This window comes from Haliotis rubra, unplaced genomic scaffold (genome assembly GCF_003918875.1).
Source record: "Haliotis rubra isolate DU_JTF1 unplaced genomic scaffold, ASM391887v1 Scf309, whole genome shotgun sequence".
Classification (NCBI taxonomy): Eukaryota; Metazoa; Mollusca; class Gastropoda; order Lepetellida; family Haliotidae; genus Haliotis; species Haliotis rubra.
Window position 1 is genome coordinate 137933 of NW_025766979.1, and position 22185 is coordinate 160117.

Sequence of the window (22185 nt, forward strand, 5' to 3'; positions counted from 1 at the left end):
GTAACTCCATCTCCACCTCACACCAATAGCAGTTCATCAAACGCTTTCACCAGTGGAAGCACCATGAATCCACAAAACATGATCCAATGGAATTGCAGAGGACTTAAGAATAATTATAATGAATTACAGTTATTGATTCAAGACTTCAAACCATCAACGTTTTGTCTCCAAGAAACCTACCTAAAAAGGACTGATAAATTTGACATCCGTCGGTACAGTTCCTACCACTCCTTTTCCCCTCCCGGTGTAAAAGCTACAGGAGGCACTTCTATCCGGATGATAGCCCTGTTCCACTTAACACCAACCTACAAACTGTCGCTGTCCACATGACTCCGAACATAGGGTTTACACTATGTTCCCTCTATCTCCCTCCCACCTCAACTATTCGCCTACCAGATCTTCAGAACTTATACGATCAACTCCCAAAGCCCTGCATAATCATGGGCGACTTCAACGGCCATAACCCCCTATGGGGGAGTATTGATACAAATAGTAAGGGAAAGGTCCTTGAAGAGTTTCTTCCAAATAATGATGTATGCAAACACATCAACGATGGATCAAACACCTACCTCCATCCTGCCACTGGATCATACTCTGCTCTCGATCTATCACTTACAGATTCTAATCTTTGATATCAGTTTGAATGGTCGGTCCATGACGACCTTTTTGGAAGCGACCACTTCCCAACAGTTCTTACTCCTATCAACCCCACGGATGAACCACCATCAACAAGATGGAATTTTACTAAGGCCAACTGGCCTTTATTCCAAACCCTATGTTCAGAAAAACTTAAGCCAGACAACTTCAGGAATGTTTCTGACCCTATGGAACTATTTTCAGACGTCCTAAATGCCATCGGAGACAAAACTATTCCTAAGTCCTCTCTGCAAACCCGCACATACGCAAACCATGGTTTGATACAAACTGCAAACAAGCTAGAAAAATAGGAAAAAGGCGGAAAAATATTTCCGACAACATCCTACAGTGCATAACCTGAATGCTGTTAAATGACAAATGCCAGGGCAAAACGTACCTTCAAACAAACTAAAACGCCGGTCATGGAGGAAATATGTGTCAAAAATCAACTCCCGCACACCCATGTCCAAGGTGTGGAACATGATTCAAAAAGATTACGGGCAAAGGGTCAAAATCAGGAGTTCACCACCTGAAAGATGGTGACTCTCTCCTAACAAATAAATCCGAAATTTCAAACAAACTTGGCAAAACTTTGGCAAACCACTCCGCCTCATCAAATTATAACCCTCAGTTCCAGAAATACCAAACCCAACAAGAAAAGAAATCAGTCAATTTTAACTCTGATAATGGGGAGGATTACAACGAAACGTTTTCCCTCCATGAATTACGTACTGCCCTAGGACAGGCTCACGACACTGCGGCAGGAGCTGATGAAATCAATTATCAGCTTCTGAAACACCTCCCTGACTCAGGCTTGGAAACACTACTAAATATATTTGATGACATCTGGACATCCGAACACTTTCCCCCTTCGTGGCACAATGCTATTATCATCCCTATACATAAACCCGGCCGCGATCATACTAATCCCTCAAACTACCGTCCTATATCACTAACTAGCTGCGTTTGCAAAACCATGGAGCGCATGGTCAACAATCGATTAATCTGGTACTTGGAGACCAATAATCTCCTCAGTGACCTCCAATGTGGTTTCAACAAAAACGAAGTACCATTGACCATCTGGTGCGTCTGGAATCATTCATCAAAAACTCCATTGTCAACAAACAACATACAGTATCTATCTTTTTCGACTTAGAAAAATCATATGATACAACGTGGAAATATGGTATCCTAAAAGATTTACACGAGTTTGGATTGAGGGGTAGACTACCTCAATTCATATCTCAGTTTTTAAACAACAGACAATTTGGGTGGGTTCCACACTGTCTGACTATTTCCACCAAGATCAGGGCGTCCCCCAAGGCAGCATCCTGTCTGTCACACTTTTTAGCACCAAAATTAACAGCCTCACTAACGTTCTGAACAGTTGCGTTCATGGGTCCCTTTTCGTGGATGACTTCAATATTTCATGTCGTGGTAAGAACATGCACACAATAGAAAGGTAGCTACAACTCTGCCTTAACAAAATCCAAAAATGGGCCAATGAAAATGGTTTTAAGTTTTCAAAATCCAAAACAAATTGTATTCACTTTTGTCGTAAATACAAACCACACAAGGATCCAGACCTAACTTTAGATGGTACTCCCATCAAGGTAGTAGAAAGGCCAAATTCCTTGGACTCATATTCGACCGCCACCTGACATTCTTACCACACATAAAATATTTGAAAACAAAGTGTTTGAAGGCTCTAGACTTGCTAAAAGTAGTCTCAAATACAGAGTGGGGAGGGGATCAGACCACCCTCCTTAACTTGTACAGATCATTAGTTCGTAGTAAACTAGATTATGGCTCCATTGTCTACGGTGGAGCCTGCAAAAGCAATTTAGAAAAAATTAGACTCTATCCACCACCAAGGGCTGAGGCTCTGCCTGGGAGCTTTTAGGACCTCTCCGGTAGACAGTCTATATGCGGAGGCCAATGAACCTTCCCTTGAACAACGCCGCATTAAACTCTCACTGCAGTATATCACTAAATTACGTTCAAATGAGTCAAATCCAGCATACAATTGTGTTTTCAACCCGCTCTATGAAAACTTGTTTCCTAAACTGCCACGCCTGGTTCCACCACTTGGAATCAGGATCAAACCACACATATCTGCAGCTAAAATTGATCTCAACATCATTGCACCTTACCGACTTCTGTCCTCACCACCATGGCAATGGTGACAGGTCGATCTTACCCTCACCAAACTAAAAGAGTCTGAAACAAATCCTTTGGTGTTCCAACAGGAATACAACCAGTTACGTTCGAAGTATAACACCCATAGATCCATTTTCACAGACGGATCCAAGGACGATGGCCAAGTTGCCAGCTGCTACAGTCATTGGATCCAAGACTGTCCTCTAGGATCCCCGACAACAGTTCCATTTTCACCGCTGAAGCCAAAGCTATCTTCTCAGCTTTGACCTACATTCATCAACAGCAAAAAACATTCCAAAACTTCATCGTTTTACAGATTCATTATCCCGCCTTCAAGCACTTCCAAAATGTTACTTCAAGTCACCCAATCATCCTGGACATATTAGAACTTTACAACGACCTTTCTACTGGCCAATGTGACATCGTCCTCTGCTGGTTGTCGGGTCACGTCGGCATAGCAGGTAACACCAAGGCCGATGCTGCAGCAAAGCAGCTCTTGACAAGCCCTATCTCCACTGCTAATCCCGTACAGTGATTGCAAACCCACTATCAAAAAAAGCTATACTCGGGACCTGATGCAAAAGGTGGGACACTCAAGTAGGAAGAAACAAACTCCATGAATCGAAGCCAACAATCAGTTATACCTACTTGGGTTGTCAGTCAAGACGTGATGAGGTAATTTTACGACGATGTCGTATTGGCCAGTCGATTTTACACTATGACTATCTGCTGAAACGGGATGGGGATGGACCATGTGTTCTCTTGCGATGAGGTTTTCACCATCAAGCATATTCTCCCGGAATGCGTGGATGCAAGGGACTCACATTATGACAACAAACCTAAAGATCTGTTCTCCCACGTGAGCGCTCATCTGATAGTGAACTACCTGAGGAAGTTGATCTGTATCATAAATTGTAACTGCAAAATGTAACAACCATAAATTGTAACTATGAAATGTGACTAACAAATTGCCTGCCTTTAAATTTGATGCTATGACTTTCTCTGCTTTTTAAATGACAATGTAATCAATATATGTCTTTGAAATAAAACTCATTCCGAGTATGTACTTACAATGTTTACTAATGCAAACTTGTTCTCGTCACTATATGGCTGGAAAATGCCGATGTGACGTAAAAGCTCCAACTCAAGTCAACTCAACTTTGTTAAAAATGCTATAGTAAATAAACAACATGCTGTATCGATATTCTTTGACCTCGAGAAAGCATACGATACTACCTGGAAGCGTGGCATTTTGAAGGATTTACATGATTTTGGTTTAAGGGGTCGTTTACCTCTTTTTTTCTTATCTCACAGTTTTTTAAGAGACAGGCACTTTAAAGTCCGGAGTGGGTTCAACCCTGTCTGACCATTACAATCAGGATCTGGGTGTCCCACAAAGTATTTTGTCTGTCACAGTATTTTGTCAAGATCAACTTTATTTAAATATCAAGATCAACAGTGTCTTGTCGCGGTAAGAATATGCATACTATTGAACGGCAACTACAGTTGTGTTTAAACAAACTACATAAATGGTGTCTTGAAAACGGCTTTTAAATTTTCTACATCGAAAACTAATTGTAGCAACATTTCTGACGTAAATACAAACCTCATAAAGACCCATAACTATTTCTCAATGGAACACCCATCAATGTGGTCAAGGAGGCCAAGTTCTTGGGTATTATTTTCGACTCCCATTTAACTTTTCTTCCGCATATTAAATCCTAAAAACATAAATGCCTGAAGGCACTGGATTGTTAAAGAGTTGTTTCCAATTCAAAGTGGGGAGGGGATCAAGCTACCCTCCTACATTTATACCGATCATTGGTCCGGTCCAAACTTGATTACGGCTCCATCGTATATGGTGGAGCTTGCAAAGAGCATAACCTAACATTACTTGATTCTGTCCACCATCAAGGCCTCCGACTTTGTATTTGGTCTTTCAGAACTTTCCTGTTGACAGTCTACGTCGAGGCTGATGAGCCATCACTTAATCAACGTATCAAATTAGCCTTACAATATATTACACAAAACTACATGCTAACGAGTCTAACCCTGCTTATAAATGTGTCTTTAATCCTCTTTATAGAGGATTTGTATAACAAGAAACCTTCTCTTGTTCCGCCTCTAGGGCAGAATTAGGTATTATTACTGCTGCCGGCATTGAGCTGGAAACTACATCTCCTCCTCGTCTTTCTTTTCTCCTCCTTGGCAAATGGTGAGGCCTGAAGTTGACCTAACTATGACCAAGTTTAAGAAATCTGAAACTAATGAATTGCAATACAAACAAGAATATAATCAATTAAAAATAAATATAATACATACAAATCCTTATTTACAGAAGGGTCCAAGGATGGTGGCGCGGTGGCATGTGCCACTGTCACTGGATCCCGAACAATATCTTCTCGACTACCAAACAACATTTCCATTTTCACCGCTGAAGCCAAAGCTATCTTCTCAGCTTTGACCTACATTCAACAGCAAAAACATTCCAAAAACTTCATCGTTTTACAGATTCATTATCCTGCCTTCAAGCACTTCAAAATGTTACTTCAAGTCACCCAATCATCCTGGACATATTAGAACTTTACAACGACCTTTCTACTGGCCAATGTGACATCGTCCTCTGCTGGTTGTCGGGTCACGTCGGCATAGCAGGTAACACCAAGGCCGATGCTGCAGCAAAAGCAGCTCTTGACAAGCCCCTATCTCCACTGCTAATCCTGTACAGTGATTGCAAACCCACTATCAAAAGCTATACTCGGGACCTGATGCAAAAAAGGTGGGACACTCAAGTAGGAAGAAACAAACTCCATGAATCGAATCCAACAATCAGTTATACCTACTTGGGTTGTCAGTCAAGACGTGATGAGGTAATTTTACGACGATGTCGTATTGGCCACAGTCGATTTACACATGACTTTCTGCTGAAAACGGATGGGGATGGACCCCCACGTGAGCGCTCATCTGATAGTGAACTACCTGAGGGAAGTTGATCTGTATCATAAATTGTAACTGCAAAATGTAACAACCATAAATTGTCACTATGAAATGTGACTAACAAATTGCCTGCCTTTAAATTTGATGCTATGACTTTCTCTGCTTTTAAATGACAATGTAATCAATATATGTCTTTGAAATAAAACTCTTTCCGAGTATGTACTTACAATGTTTACTAATGCAAACTTGTTCTCGTCACTATATGGCTGGAAAAATGCCGATGTGACGTAAAGCCCAACTCAAGTCAACTCAACTTTGTTAAAAATACTATAGTAAATAAACAACATGCTGTATCGATATTCTTTGACCTCGAGAAAGCATACGATACTACCTGGAGGCGTGGCATTTTGAAGGATTTACATGATTTTGGTTTAAGGGGTCGTTTACCTCTTTTTATCTCACGGTTTTTAAGAGACAGGCACTTTAAAGTCCGAGTGGGTTCAACCCTGTCTGACCATTACAATCAGGATCTGGGTGTCCCACAAGGCAGTATTTTGTCTGTCACTTTATTTAGTATCAAGATCAACAGTTTATCCAAGGTTTTAAATGATTCAATCGATGGATCACTTTTTTGGATGATTTTAACATTTCTTGTCGCGGTAAGAATATGCATACTATTGAACGGCAACTACAGTTGTGTTTAAACAAAATACATAAATGGTGTCTTGAAAACGGCTTTAAATGTTCTACATCGAAAACTAATTGTATACATTTCTGACGTAAATACAAACCTCATAAAGACCCATAACTATTTCTCAATGGAACACCCATCAATGTGGTCAAGGAGGCCAAGTTCTTGGGTATTATTTTCGACTCCCATTTAACTTTTCTTCCGCATATTAAATCCCTAAAACATAAATGCCTGAAGGCACTGGATTGTTTAAAAGTTGTTTTCAATTCAAAGTGGGGAGGGGATCAAGCTACCCTCCTACATTTATACCGATCATTGGTCCGGTCCAAACTTGATTACGGCTCCATCGTATATGGTGGAGCTTGCAAGAGCAACCTAACATTACTTGATTCTGTCCACCATCAAGGCCTCCGACTTTGTATTTGGTCTTTCAGAACTTCTCCTGTTGACAGTCTCTACGTCGAGGCTGATGAGCCATCACTTAATCAACGCCGTATCAAATTAGCCTTACAATATATTACAAAACTACATGCTAACGAGTCTAACCCTGCTTATAAATGTGTCTTTAATCCTCTTTATGAGGATTTGTATAACAAGAAACCTTCTCTTGTTCCGCCTCTAGGGCTAAGAATTAGGCCATTCATTACTGCTGCCGGCATTGAGCTGGAAAATATGTCTCCTCCTCGTCTTCTTTCTTCTCCTCCTTGGCAATTGGTGAGGCCTGAAGTTGACCTAACTATGACCAAGTTTAAGAAATCTGAAACTAATGAATTGCAATACAAACAAGAATATAATCAATTAAAAAATAAATATAATACATACAAATCCTTATTTACAGAAGGGTCCAAGGATGGTGGCGCGGTGGCATGTGCCACTGTCACTGGATCCCGAACAATATCTTCTCGACTACCAAACAACAGCTCTATTTTCACAGCAGAAGCTAAGGCCATATTAACAGCTCTTCAATATATTAATACAGACCGTAAATATAAAGAATACATAATATTTTCCGATTCTCTTTCCTGTCTTCAGGCTATTAAAACTCTTTCTTGTAAACACACACTTTTAATAGAGTTTATTGAATTGTATAATGAGCTTGCTACTGGCCAATGCGACATCGTCTTTTGTTGGTTACCCAGCCACGTTGGCATTTCTGGGAATACAATGGCCGATCTTGCTGCAAAGGCAGCACTCAACAAATCTGTGACACCACTTCTTATTCCTTACTCTGATTACAAAGCTAGGATTAGAACTTACATGCGCGATCTGATGCAGAAGAAGTGGGACACCCAAGTAGGTATTAATAAATTATATGAAATAAAACCCTATATTGGTTACACCTACTTGGGTTGTCAGTCCAGATTTGAAAAGGTCATCATGCGACGATGTCGTATTGGCCATACAAGGTACACTCACAAATATTTGTTAAAAGGTGAAGATCCTCCGTTTTGTATCCCTTGTGATGAGAGAGTCACAGTCAAGCATCTCCTGCTTGACTGTGTTGAATTCTCCATCATAAGGGATAAATATTTCAATGTTAAAACTGTTAAGGATCTTTTTAATTCTGTTCATCTTCATTTAATTCTTGCTTTTTTAAAAGAAATTGATTTCATTAATGAATTTTGATAAATATGTTCTGTAGATAGATGTGTTTTAATGATTGGTAGTGTAGATTATCAGCTTAGATTGTTAGTGGCTGTATCCTCGAAGGGGGTTGAAGTAGCGTAAAATTATTGTCCTCCTGAGAGGGTACGTAAGTCCCAAAAACTTTCAAAGTAAAATTTTCACGTCCTGTGTTTTTAAACGTAGTATTCTTGTCATTTTAATTTGTGGTTAAATTTTCCGACAATCGCCAACAGCTGAAGGGATGGTGTAAATCCAGCTAGGGTCCCTGCAGGTAGCAAAAGTAATGTAAGTCCCCATGGTTCCTACTATGGTGATCTACCTTCAGTTGTTGGCGATCTATAGCCCGTTTTTATATTGTATTGTCTTCGTAAATAAAATAGTTTTACATGTTCATGCTAGTTTCAGACTCCATCTGTGATACTCTAGTTATTTTACAGTCCTTCGATGACTGATTATTTAGCAACTTTAATTTATTGTTTCTGTAAAACATTTCTCGTCACTATATGGCTGAAATATTGCCGAGGTGACGTTAAATTCTAACTCACTCACTCACTCACTCTCCACACACTGGTAGACTGCACGGATCAGATGGCTTTTTCCAGTGCCAACCTCTCCACTTAGGAAGACATAAAAGGGGTCAGGAGCAATGTCTAGAAGTTTCATTTGAACGGACCAGTCATGGATTAGAAATCAAACATGTCTCTCTGCTTCTGGTTGAAGGTTGATACAAGGGCAAAGTAGTCTTCCTCAGGCATTAGTGAGATATTTCTCTCAACTTGGAAATGTCGAGTTTGGTTCTCCTCTTGTAGATTGCTGAGGTTGCTGGGATCAGTTCCTGCATACTGAGAGTCCATGACATCATAATTATCCCCCGCAACGCGTTTTGCGGGGGTTATTAAAATGGACTCCGTCCGTCCGTGCACATTTGTCTTTGCCGGAGCAGAACTCTAAAACCGTTCACTATTTCATCACCAAACTTAGCACATAGATAGATGTGGTGGTGTACTGGTGCCTTTTGGTAGTTTTGGAATTCTGAATAAAATATTTTTGGCGTTTCCATGGCAACAAGTTCGACTTAGACTGAAATTGGTGGTTGTGCTCTTTTCCGGAGTAGAACTCTAAAACCATTCACTATTTCTTCACCAAACTTGACACATAGATAGATCTGGTGGTGTACTGGTGCCTTTTGGTAGTTTCTGAATTCTGAATAAAATATTTTTGGCATTTCAATGGCAACAAGTTTGACTGAAATTGGTGATAGTGCTCCTTTCTGGAGCAGAACTTTCAAAACCTTTCAGTATTCTCCTTCCACTTTTCTATATATACACACCTAAATATTTGACATAATCATAACTCGTAGACATAATCATGAAGAGTATTTTGCCATTGCCGGGGATATTGATGACTTTGTCTTCTTGTTTTCGTGAAGATCCTGTTCCCTTTCTCCAGCAAGCTCATCCCACATGTCAACTTGTACATCTTCAGGGTTGAAGTCGTCTAGAATGTCTTCTACTTGTTCTGTAAATGGTTCATACTTCTTGATAGTACAACTAATGAGATCACAAACTTCCTTAAATCGGGATTCATATGATCCATTAGGCGTTGTATTCGTAATGGATCTTTCAAGTGACTTGCACTGACAGATGCTTGTGGCTGTTTTGCGAAGAGTGATGCTGAGATTACTTTTCAATGATAGGACTTCCTGCCAATGCAGAGCCTGGAATATGTACTGAGTACTTTCACCAAACCTCCCATCAATGGAGAGTAAGCGGTTGTTGATGTATTTTGTGGGGGGTCGAGGGAACAGTGCGAGGAGACACTGGATTTGCAAATGTATTCTTGCCATCAGGGAAAAGTACAGGGAAGGCCATTACTTCCCAGTTGGGTTCTGTTGAAATTGAGACGGGTCGACTCCCTTCACCTGGGGCAATATTGATGATTTTGTCTGTGCTTATTTCTGGACCATAGGCTGGATGCATGCAGGTGAATTTGCTATTCACCGATCTTGTCTGATTCATTACAGTCTGAAACTCCTCAGGTTTCTGAGCTTCCACCTCATCTTCACTGCCTATCACCTCACTGTCTGAGACAGAATCATCTTCATCTTCCTTGAGGTCTTCAGATGTAGCTGCTGCCCATGTTTCAGGATCTGAATCACGGCTTTGCTGTTCCCAGAACTCATTCACAGTAACATCTGCAGTCGAAGTGTATGATTTACTCTTGATGGATTGATAAATTGTTTGTGGACTGCTTGTGTGTCTGATAAACTTCTCTTCAAAGCTAATGTAATTACTCCAGAATTTGGGATAGCTCTTGGGAGAGTAGTCATTATCTTATTGAGATCAGCTGGAACAAGAACAACTGATCCCTTCAGTCCGTGTTGTGCACCCCGTGGTTTCAAAACTATTTTCATCAACGGAAGAATCTTGGCAATTAAATGTGATTCAACTAATGACAACTTTGCCATTTCTTCTGGTATGGAACACAAATTTAAGTTGTTAGCTTGAGACTGACACGGCATTTTTCCCTTGCGAAGAGAAGTATGGCAAGAATTGCAAACCCACTGCTTTCCATCCATGTCTGTAATGTTTGTGATCCACTTGCTGACAAGATCCTTGGCACTGCAATTGTGCCTATAATGTACAACCGACCTCCTGTACATAGCACAATGACAACGGGCACATGGATATACAGGTCCAGATGAAATGGCTTGTTAGAAATTTCTCAGTGAATCTAGGGCAAATGGAGTAAGGTAAGGGGTGCTTTGATTTACTGCCTGTTGTTGCCTAATCCTGTTGAGAGATTCTTTTCTTTGAATTTTTTTCTTAGTTCGATCACTCCTGAGTCTTTCTGCTTTCTCTTCCTCAGTCATGTTACTATCCTGCTTTTGTCTCACGTCTTTTTTCCTTAAACTTTTACTCCTGAGTCTTTTTGCTCTCTGCTCCTCATTCATGTTACTATTCTGTTTTTCTCTCACGTCTTTTATTCTTGAACGTTCACTCTTGTGTCTTTTTGCTCTCTGCTCCTAATTCATGTTACTATCCTGTTTTTCTCTCACGTCTTTTATTCTTGAACGTTCACTCTTGTGTCTTTTTGCTCTCTGCTCTAATTCATGTTACTATTCTGTTTTTTCTCTCACGTCTTTTATTCTTGAACGTTCACTCTTGTGTCTTTTTGCTCTCTGCTCCTAATTCATGTTACTATCCTGTTTTTCTCTCACGTCTTTTATTCTTGAACGTTCACTCTTGTGTCTTTCTGCTCTCTCCTCCTCATTCATGTTACTATCCTGTTTTTCTCTCACGTCTTTTATTCTTGAACGTTCACTCTTGTGTCTTTTTGCTCTCTGCTCCTAATTCATGTTACTATCCTGTTTTTCTCTCACGTCTTTTTTCCTAAAACGTTCACTCCTGGGTTTTTCTGCTCTCTCCTCCTCATTCATGTTACTATCCTGTTTTTCTCTCACGTCTTTTATTCTTGAACGTTCACTCTTGTGTCTTTTTGCTCTCTGCTCCTAATTCATGTTACTATCCTGTTTTTTCTCTCGTCTTTTATTCTTGAACGTTCACTCTTGTGTCTTTCTGCTCTCTCCTCCTCATTCATGTTACTATCCTGTTTTTCTCTCACGTCTTTTATTCTTGAACGTTCACTCTTGTGTCTTTTGCTCTCTGCTCCTTATTCATGTTACTATCCTGTTTTCTCTCACGTCTTTTTCCTAAAACGTTCCTCCTGGTTTTTCTGCTCTCTCCTCCTCATTCATGTTACTATCCTGTTCTTCTCTCACGTCTTTTATTCTTGAACGTTCACTCTTGTGTCTTTTTGCTCTCTGCTCCTAATTCATGTTACTATCCTGTTTCTCTCTCACGTCTTTTTTCCTAAAACGTTCACTCCTGTGTCTTTCTGCTCTCTCCTCCTCATTCATGTTACTATCCTGTTTTTCTCTCACGTCTTTTATTCTTGAACGTTCACTCTTGTGTCTTTCTGCTCTCTCTTCCTTTGTCAAATTGCTGGCTTTGTTCTGTCTATAAGCTCTTAATCTGGTTCTCTCACGATCAAGTTTTTCTTCTCTATCAACATGAGTTATCTTAGAGTCCATTTTGAATCAATAAGCTCTCTTCCTGGCAGCCTCAGTAGATTTCCTTGAACAGTCATATGACTGTGATCATGACGTGTTCTCATTTCACACTTTCTTCTCCTCTTACTCTGATCTGCAAAATACTTCTGCATGTTTGCTGAGCAATGAAATAGGTTTGCCATAGACTTGGCCTGTATGTCAGCTAGAGTCCACTCCTCTATGATGGTGATGTCTCTTCTTGATGTGCTAATATCAATTTTAATAGCCACTGGTGTACATTCGTACAGAGCTTGTGGCTGTCCTAGACTTGCAGCCAAATATTTTCAAAACTCCACACACTGAATCTATCCTTACACATCTAAGCAACACACTAGTTCCCATCGCGACACACAGTCCTTGAGGATCTCTTGAATGGGAATCAAAGATGATAAATTCACGTTGTGAACATTGGATGATGGCCATTGTATAAGATCGAACAGTAATAAAAACAAAGCTTGCCTGAAGGAAGCTAGTTTGGAGTGCATCATCAATTGAAAAGTATGGTGCACTACTTTGAGATAAGTTCATACATCCACTGAATGCTGGGAAAACATTAATTTTGAAATCATTGTTATTTATAGGAGACTGTAGTAGGAAGCTCAGTTATTAACAAATAGTGTTCACTCCTAACAACATCCAAGTAAAGTCCAGATCTATGGCAAATCACTGAATCCAATGATTGTCTTGTCCATGTGGAGACATCAGGTACAAGGAGGAAGTTTAAGAAGAACACAAAGCTTGTACATGTGCATTGTTTTCCAGCTGCTGCACCCAACTTAGGGTGTCCTAGGTGATGTGTCCCTCTCTCAATGCATTGCACTGAGCTGGAAACTGGTGGGAGCTATGTTTGAAAATGATGTCTGAAAACAATGGAGAAAGCAATAAATTATGAATGCAACATGCAGTAAACTCAATTTTGAAAAGTAAATTAAGTAGGTTCGTTTAAATACATTTATCACCGCAAACATTGAACATATTTTACCTTTTCAAAATTATCATTTGTCGTTTTTGCCTTTGAATCTCCCTTGCTCGTGCAGCTCGTTTTGCTGGGCTCTGGTGTTTTGTTCTCTTTATGAATTATATTTGGCTGGAAATAAATAAGAAGTATTTATTTGTGAAAACTGAAACAAGTGATGAATGTAGCATAACACATAAATGGAAGTAGATCACAGACCCGATGAGAAAACACAAAAAAATGTATCGTTTTGTTAACTATTTGAAATGCTACTTGATGACTTATTATTGATAATATGGATGTAAGAAATGTATATGAGACATATACTCACCTTCCTGGGAAAGGAATCTTGCTGTATGATGGGTGTCTCTGTGCATCATTCTGAAAAGAAAAGTTTCATTTATTCACTAAAAAACAACCAAAAAAAATAACATAATACTGACTGTCAATCAGCCCTTTCTTCTAACATTAATATCGAAGTGAGAGTGCTATGTTGGAAAGTTTTTTATTGGAAAATTCTGATATTGTAGATTGCAAATTAATCCAGAAATAATTACAGAAGTAATAACTGTATATGGGACTGAACTGTATTTTGATATAGTTATTTTGAAGGCATTAGAGTACTACATATGGTATATAATTCACACTTGGCTTTAGATACTGCGACCCGTGAAGATCCGGGGTAGAATAGGTCTTCAGCAACCCATGTGCTTGCCATAAAAAGGCGACTATCTTGTCGTAAGAGGCGACTAACGGGATCGGGTGGTCAGTTTCGCTGACTTGGTTGACACATGTCATCGGTTCCCAATTGCGCAGATCGATGCTCATGCTGTTGACCACTGGATTGTCTGGTCCAGACTCGATTATTTACAGACCGCCGCCATATAGCTGGAATATTGCTGAGTGCGGCGTAAAACTAAACTCACACACTCACTCACTTTAGATACTGCAAAATGGTTGTGTCTTCTATGTGCTACAACTCAGGGTAAAAGTAATATAAATTAGGATCATGAATTGCGACTTAAGTAAATATTGATATTTAATTATTAATAATAATATTTTAAATACTATTTATGACTCAGATATACCTAAAACTATTACTAGCATTAAAAAATGAAGTAAAGAAATGGAAATCTACACCCAGCAACCAAGATTAACGTAAGAGTTAGGTAAATATAAAATACAATAACATGCTTGTTAACATTGACAGGCTGTGTTCACGAATGCATATTTTGTAAACATTTCTAAGAAGAAAAAAACTGAGAAAAGAATGTCTCCATGACTCTCATGATCCACATAACATGAAATATCTCCATGTCTCTCATTATTCATATAAAAAGAAATGTCTTAATGTCTCTCATGATTCCTATTAAATGATATGTCTCTCATGATTCACATCAATGAAATGTCTCTCATGATTCATATAAAATAAAATGTCTTAATGTCTCTCATGATTCATATAAAATTAAATGTCTTAATGTCTCTCATGATTCATATAAAATTTAATGTCTCTCATGATTCACATAAAATGAAATGTCTCTCATGATTCACATAAATGAAGTGTCTCCATATGTCTCATGATTAAAATGAAATGTCTCCATGTCTCTCATGACTTATTTGAATCCTTGGCACTGACATCCTCATCCTGTACACTGGAAGTAGATGATGTCTGCTGTGCCTGCTGTTCTGGTAGTGCTTGATGAGTTCTTTCCATCTTCAAATGTTTCAGAAAATGTAACATCATACTTTTTTATCTGCTCTTGCAGATATTGGACAGACTTTTCCTTTGCATTCGTCCTCTGGGTAAGTGTGTGAGATGACCGTTGCAAGGAGTCCAGTTCAGCTTTAAGAACAGATCCTCCTTTGAGTAGGAGCATTGATGCGGCTCTTGTTTGTGGGGGCTGAAGCTCAAGCAACCTGGCTGAGCCGCCAATGTATTCATCAACCTTTTGCATTTGAGTTCATCAATTTGTTGATCTAGGTTGGAACAGGTTCCTTCAAAGAGATGCTAAAGAAGCACCAGGCGTGTCCTCATCCATCCTGGACATCTTGCTAGGAGTTGGTGATGACAATGGTGTGTGTGATGACATGATTGGAGTGAGTGACACAAGGAATCTATTCTACAACGTGGTTAGCTACAACAGAAGAAAGGGCATGTGGATGGTGCTGCAGTTGTAAATGAGCAATGGAAATGTGTTAATTTGCTATCATCTGCATAGCAAATCTGCTATAATTGGATAGTTTACTGTTTCAAGTTGCATGACTTGATTAACCGTCATGTGAATACTGGCAATATCTAGATATTCATAATAAAAATTAAATACAAAATATCAGTCAAAGTGAAATTAGATCAAACTATAGATCTAGTTTAACTTTTGTCAATTATCCACAGCACAGAATCTAATAAATGAACACAAATCATGTAACTAGAGCTACCACACTGCACAAGCATCTGGAAGGGAAGCCATTATGTGAAAGCAGAGGGACAAGCAATAAAAACAATACACTAAAACACACACCACGCAAGACCAACCACCATGGATGCTTCTATATATGTATCTGAAAGCTTTGTATGTACATAGGGTTCACTGAAGTTAAAAATGTTAGCAATGATCGAACTACTCACAACATTCAATTCTTATTGAGATGAGGGAATAATTAGTAGAGATTGTGAATAATTAGTAGTTTTTTTTCAGTTGAAACACGAATTCTATATACATAATTAAAGAGTAAATCATATTTTAGATGGCAAAGCAGTGAAAGGACAACATGCATAAGTTTTGAAAATTACCATCAAGTGAGTCGATAAATATTCTGCAAAAAAATACATAAATTAGTAACTGGTAATTTAGCCATGGAAAGGTACATATCAAGGTAAAACATTAGATTGAAATATTTCTTAAAATTCTATTTGACGTTCATAGGTGAATACAGACAACAATTAAGAAAATGTAGTTCTCTCATTGTTAATCTTACTTGAGGTGGTACAGTTACTAATGTAGTTTTCCATGTTACCGGTGGTACCACGTGGAGGTATTACCACTGCAGAGACATGCACATATTTAGTACGAGACCATTTTATTAAACATTTCTAAAAATGTCTATGAAACATTGTTACCTCATTGTTTAAATACAAGTGACATATCAACATCAGCTTTCAGCTTTAAAATCCATTTTTTTAAATAAATAAAATAGTGCATATCTCTGACACAATGTATTTTAGAATAACAAAATACTTTACGTGGCCGGTAAATGATACTGAAACACTAATTCATTCGATACTGCATTATTATTTCTTTACTCTTGACCGGCCCGAGGTTTGAATTGACATGAAAACTGTATATTGTATTCTGAAATACACTGTTACCACCATTAAACCCTCGCATTAAATAGCATTAAACAGAAATCATTTAGTCACTTACCAAGGATCTCTAAGTTCAGTTGAGAATGAAGGCTGCATATTTCCGAAAGTGACATCAATGCCAAGCATCAAAGAACACGCTTGCTATCGGGTGTAACGGTTCATGGGATATCGCGTTAACAAGAGTTGGAAAAGTGGTCAAAGTGTCAAGGTCACGCAAATCCACTGGTGTCTGCGTAATCCCCCAATGTAGGCTGACACCAAATTTGAAGACATTGCGTACAACAGTTCATGAGATATCGCGTTAACAAGAATCGGGACGTACGGACGGGCGCTGCTGAATACATAGTCCCCCGTTCCGCGCTGCGGCGGGGGACAATAAATGCCAGGCTGGTTCGGCCTATGACATCATTCCCAAGAATCACAGATTTCAGAGGTCTAATACCACCAGATTGGCCCGTGAGCCACCGCCTTCTGGCATAGGACTAGGCAATTTTAAGTTAATCAAAAATTGGTACATTGTAGATCAAAATAACCAGGACCCAATGATAATGTATTGTGCAAACATAGTCACAATGCACAGGGCTTGGCGTGACCAGCCGATTGATAGAACCGGGCCAGTTCTACCACCCGTCTAGGTGAAGTAACGGGCGAAGTAGTGTGTTGGGCAAAAGGAACACGGTTCCAGGCTCCCAATGCCCTCAACCACCAGACTCCCGTCCTCCACCGACACAGGGACGCAACCCACGGCTAACAGGTTGTTGCACCAAATATGCCCCCGGGTCCACATCGGGGGATCGAAGAGCGCTTAGCGTTACCCAGCACCCACCACGAGGAGGTGGCTCTTCACGGGTGCCAAAGACTGGTATGAAATATAATATCTATTTATAGGCTTGCCCGCACTTAAAAGAATCAGCGATTTGATGGGACAAAATTTATTTTTAGCCAATGAGCTCCCTTGCTCTTTTAAGTGCGGGACAGGTTAAGGCCAAGGTCGTCAATGGCGAACGGGCATGACACAATTCTGTTTGCGATAAATAAATGTACGTAAACTCATTATGACAGGGAGATGTAAGTGTCGACTAGCGCGCTGACAGGCGCCATCAGTTCAACGTGTTTTGGTGCATTTCGTTTGTGTATACTGTGAAATAAACAAGAAAATGGGTGAGTTATGGCTACAAATTCTGAGCAGGGATTTTGGCTCGGAATCGAGAAATCACGATTTTTCGAGCTTCCGAAGACCCTAGCTCCCAAAGTACTGCTTCGATTTTGTGTTGTATGTCTCATTTTGTAGGTAAATCTATTGGCTTGAATTGTGTGCAACTTTAAATCGGATAAATACAGTGAGTATCGTTGAGTGGCCCTGAAACGAATCTAATGTGTTGACCTCGTTACATCCCTTTCCTTTTATATAGTACTTAGACCGTTAGTGACAGTATATACCTTGATGGCAGTTTTTAGCGTTACAAGCCGCTGTGGGCGTCAACACACCAAGTAGGTATTTCGGGTGTTGACCGCGCCGCTGGCACGGATATGAATGACTGATTTCTCGTGACGTCTTTTAATCATATGGATACTCTCCACCACGTAGAAATTGATTTCGATCGACCGCTGGTACTATATTGAGACTTTGCATGTACCATGTACACCTCATGCTGCAATAATTGATAAATAGATCTTGTGAAACCAGCCCTCCTTGTCGTCATTTTGCGAAGCCATTACTAGGGAGATATATTTCAATGTCAAAACAATTATGGATCTTTTTTTATATTGTTAATTATCTGTTCATTATTTTTTAAGGAAATAGAATTATTAGATAATGTTTTAACAATATGTTTTGTATATTGATAAGTAATATTTATTACTTGGTAGTTAAGATTATCAACTGAGATTGTTAGTGGCTGTATCCGCAAAAAATGGGTTAAAGTATCGTAAAATTATTGTCCTTTCGAGAGGGTACATAAGTCCCAAAACTTTCAAAGTAAACTTAAACTTACAAGTTGTTGTTTTTTAAAACGTGTTATTTTTATAAATTTATATTATGGCTGAAATTGTTCGACAATCGTCAGCGGCTGAAGGGATGATGTAGATCTAACTAGAGTACATGCGGGTAGCAGAGACACTGTAAGTCCCCATGGGCCCTAGTAAGGTGACCAACCTTCAGTTTCTGGCGATCTATGGCCTGTTTGTATATTGCGTATTGTCCAGATAGTGGTATCATTTTAATGTCACATGCTAGTTTTAATTCTAACTTTGATGTTTTAACTGTTTGACTGTCCTTTGCTGCCATATTTATATAATATACATGAGGATGCTCAAACCGAATGCCGAGGAAACCGAGGCCATCCTTCTAGGCACGAAACAACAGCTCCAATCTATAGAAGAGACTGGTTTGTCGATCTGTCATTCACAAATTAATTTCGTGCCGTGTGTCAAAAGCTTGGGCATTGTGATCAATTCAAATCTGACCATGGAAGATCATGTGATCAACCTATGCAGGTCTGTCTACTTTCATCTGCGCTCCATCGGTCAAATCCGGAAGTGTGTCACTGTTGATGCCTCAAAAATATTTATTTATTTATTATTTTTATTATATGATATATTTATAGCGCACATATGCAGTCGCTGATATTTTTTTTATTTATTATTTTTGCAATCACTCGTCCTAGACTAGATGTTGGCAATAGTCTCCTTTAGGGTATATCCAAATCTTCATTGAAGAAGCTCTAAATGATACAGAGCATCGCCTCCAGGATTGTTACACATGTTTCAAGAATGAGATACAACACTTCGGTTCTCAAGGCCCTTCACAGGCTTCTTATAGAGGCCAGGATCAAACACGAGATACTTTGCTTGACGTTCAGGTGTCCTGAGGGCACAGCTCCACCATACCTCTGTGTGAACATCCGTCAGCAAGAAATCTTCGCTCTGGGAGCTAACATCTCCTGAAAGTCCAACTTTACAGACTGTAGGGATGTGCACTAAGAGCATTCAGAACTGCTGCCCTGATGCTCTGGAATGATCTTCCCTTAGAAATGAGAGGAATCAAAGCCTTGGACAATTTTCAGTTACAGCTGAAAACTCACCTGTTCACCATCTATTATGCATGAATCCAAATCCGAACAGAGACTCACTAGTGTTGACCCCTTTTTTCCCTATATATCCAGTCTTTTATAATGTATTTTGGCGCTTGATAATATGTTTTTATGGAATCTAGCGCTATACAAAACTACATTATTATTTATTTTATTATTAAATTTAACGTACGCATACCATAACAATAGCAACCACCGACCATTTTAATGGATATGTGCTATAATATATTTGTCTATTTAGGGAAGCTTAGACATTTCTAAGGTCACATGCATTGTCAAATTTCACGTAGTTCTATTAAAAAAAATTTTCAGCTTTTAATGCATTGTCATATTTCACATACTTCAATGAATATTTTTTTTCTGAGGCATTTTGGGGGTTCGTTTTCAGAAATGAAGTAAAAGTAACTGGTTGAGGTACTAAAAATTGTCCCAGGAATAAAATAGATACAGTATGGGGTTCAACAAGATGACGTAAGATATTATCACTATTTTGTACATAATTCTTGAATGAAAGCACTCTGGACAACAGGTACCGTCAGACCGAAGAATAGGGAAAGATCCTGAAAATTTAAAAAATGAAAAGAGATTAAAATGTATCACATATAATAAATTATATGATCAAATATATTAAGACTTCAAAAGATTATAATTGATACTTAAATAATTATCTTACTTTTAATTAATTTAACAAATGCTTATGATTAGTAAATACTTATTTTTTAGTGAAGGTTACTAATAGGATTTACTTTACAATTGGGATTTACGAAACTTTTTTTTTTTGAAATGCTGATAAAATCAGCTGACATTGTTAGATCTGAAATAAAAATAAAGCAAAAAATTATCAAAAAAACAAGTAACCACCATAACATGTTTATTGTCAAGAAAGAAATGTCGCAAACAGGCATAAGGGGGAAAAATAGGTTCACAATTAAAATACCAAGTGAGCAGAAATATCATTGGTATTCAAACAGGGAAAATCGGAAACAGATAATATATGAAAACATTAGTTGGCGTCAAATAAAAGGAGACACTAAACTGAACAGGACTAAAACTCAATGTGTTTGTTTGGGTTAGTAAAGTATTAGTTGAAACGATATGCAAACTTCATTAGTTGAAAATGAAATGTGTTAAATATTGTGGTATCCTCTGGGAACTCCAAATGATGTGCATTAACAGATACAGTCAGCTCTCTCCCCTTTAGTGGCAGATAACATATGTTTCATTATGTGTTTCACGTAGCCACCAAATTCTGAACATGGGTTGGTCACTCGGTCGGTTGGGAAAATAAACTTAATAAAGACAAAATTAACTGAATAATGTCCTTGATTCTAATTTAATGTAATTCTTATTACAATTTATCACGTTCTTTGGACTTGTGGCAGCGACTGATTAAGAGATAAACATTTTATATGACAAGGCGGTACGTTTTAGGTTCGAGTCAGCGGTGTTGGAGTGATTAAAAAAACGTTTTTTGGGGGGTCGGCAATAAAATTAGAAGGGTCGGTCGGGCGATGAGGAACACAGAAGATAACAATGCTGTCCTTGACAGTCAGTGGCACATGGTAATATTGATAACAGTTGCTTTTCGAGTTCTCTTCTCATCAATGGCAGATAACATATTTACAGTCAGTGGCACATGGTAATATTGATAACAGTTGCTTTTCGAGTTCTCTTCTCATCAATGGCAGATAACATATTTACAGTCAGTGGCACATGGTAATATTATTGCTTTTTCTTCTCAGTGGCAGATAACATATTTACTCTCCTCACCAGTGGCAGATTATAAACAGAATTGTTTTTTCAGACCTCTTCACCTTTCATTCACTTTTCGTCATCGCTTCCCTCAGGCTTTTGTTTCACTATGTTCTCCACTTTCAGGCAGTGTTATAATGACATTCTAAACATGTTGGAAATAGACATAAACTTAGCCATATCTCAACTGGTGATGTTATATCAGGATGCAGCAGCTCGGAATAAAAGAGTATGTAGCGGGAACCTGTTACCAAAATCTATGACTCAGCCTAAATGGTGGCACAATGAACTCGAAAACTAGAAACATGCTAAATACAGGGCACTGCGTGCACATAGGGATCATGGATAGGACATTAATGTGGTCTGGGAACTGCGCAGACAATTCAAGTGTATGTATGAATTGGGAAAAAGAAATACCATGAATAACAAAGGCAGTGTTTAATCGATAATAGAAATTATCCTAAATTGTTCTGGAAAACTTTGAGAATGACTAAACAGTGCAACAGTGTTTCACAGTCAATCACAACCAGTCAATAGACTGAACACTTCTCATCTCTGTTGAATGTATCCAATGTGCTCCCTGTACCTGTTGATGATTATCACTGTGCTGATCAGGAGTGTGATACTGATGACATTCTTAATGTACCTATAACTACAGATGAAGTTGACACTCATATTAAGAAACTGGGCAATAACAAATCACCAGGACCAGACGTTATAGCTGCAGAGTTTTTAAAACATACAAGAAGTAGTGTATCAACAGTTCTTACTCATATTTTTAACAAGATAATGAACACTGGGTCTTTTCCAATCTCAAGGGGTAAAAGTATTATATGTCCTTTGTTTAAGTCTAGGGATAAG

The 22185-nt window shown here is 38.8% G+C and overlaps 1 protein-coding gene across 1 annotated transcript; it reads right to left on the bottom strand.

Annotated features, from left to right (window-relative positions):
• Positions 1-8733: 8733 nt before the first annotated feature.
• LOC124283025 (luc7-like protein 3) lies at positions 8734-12143 on the bottom strand. Its single transcript, XM_046719037.1, is given in 4 exon segments — positions 8734-8892; positions 10072-10244; positions 11414-11603; positions 11913-12143. Coding segments are annotated over 4 exon segments (753 nt in total).
• Positions 12144-22185: the final 10042 nt, after the last annotated feature.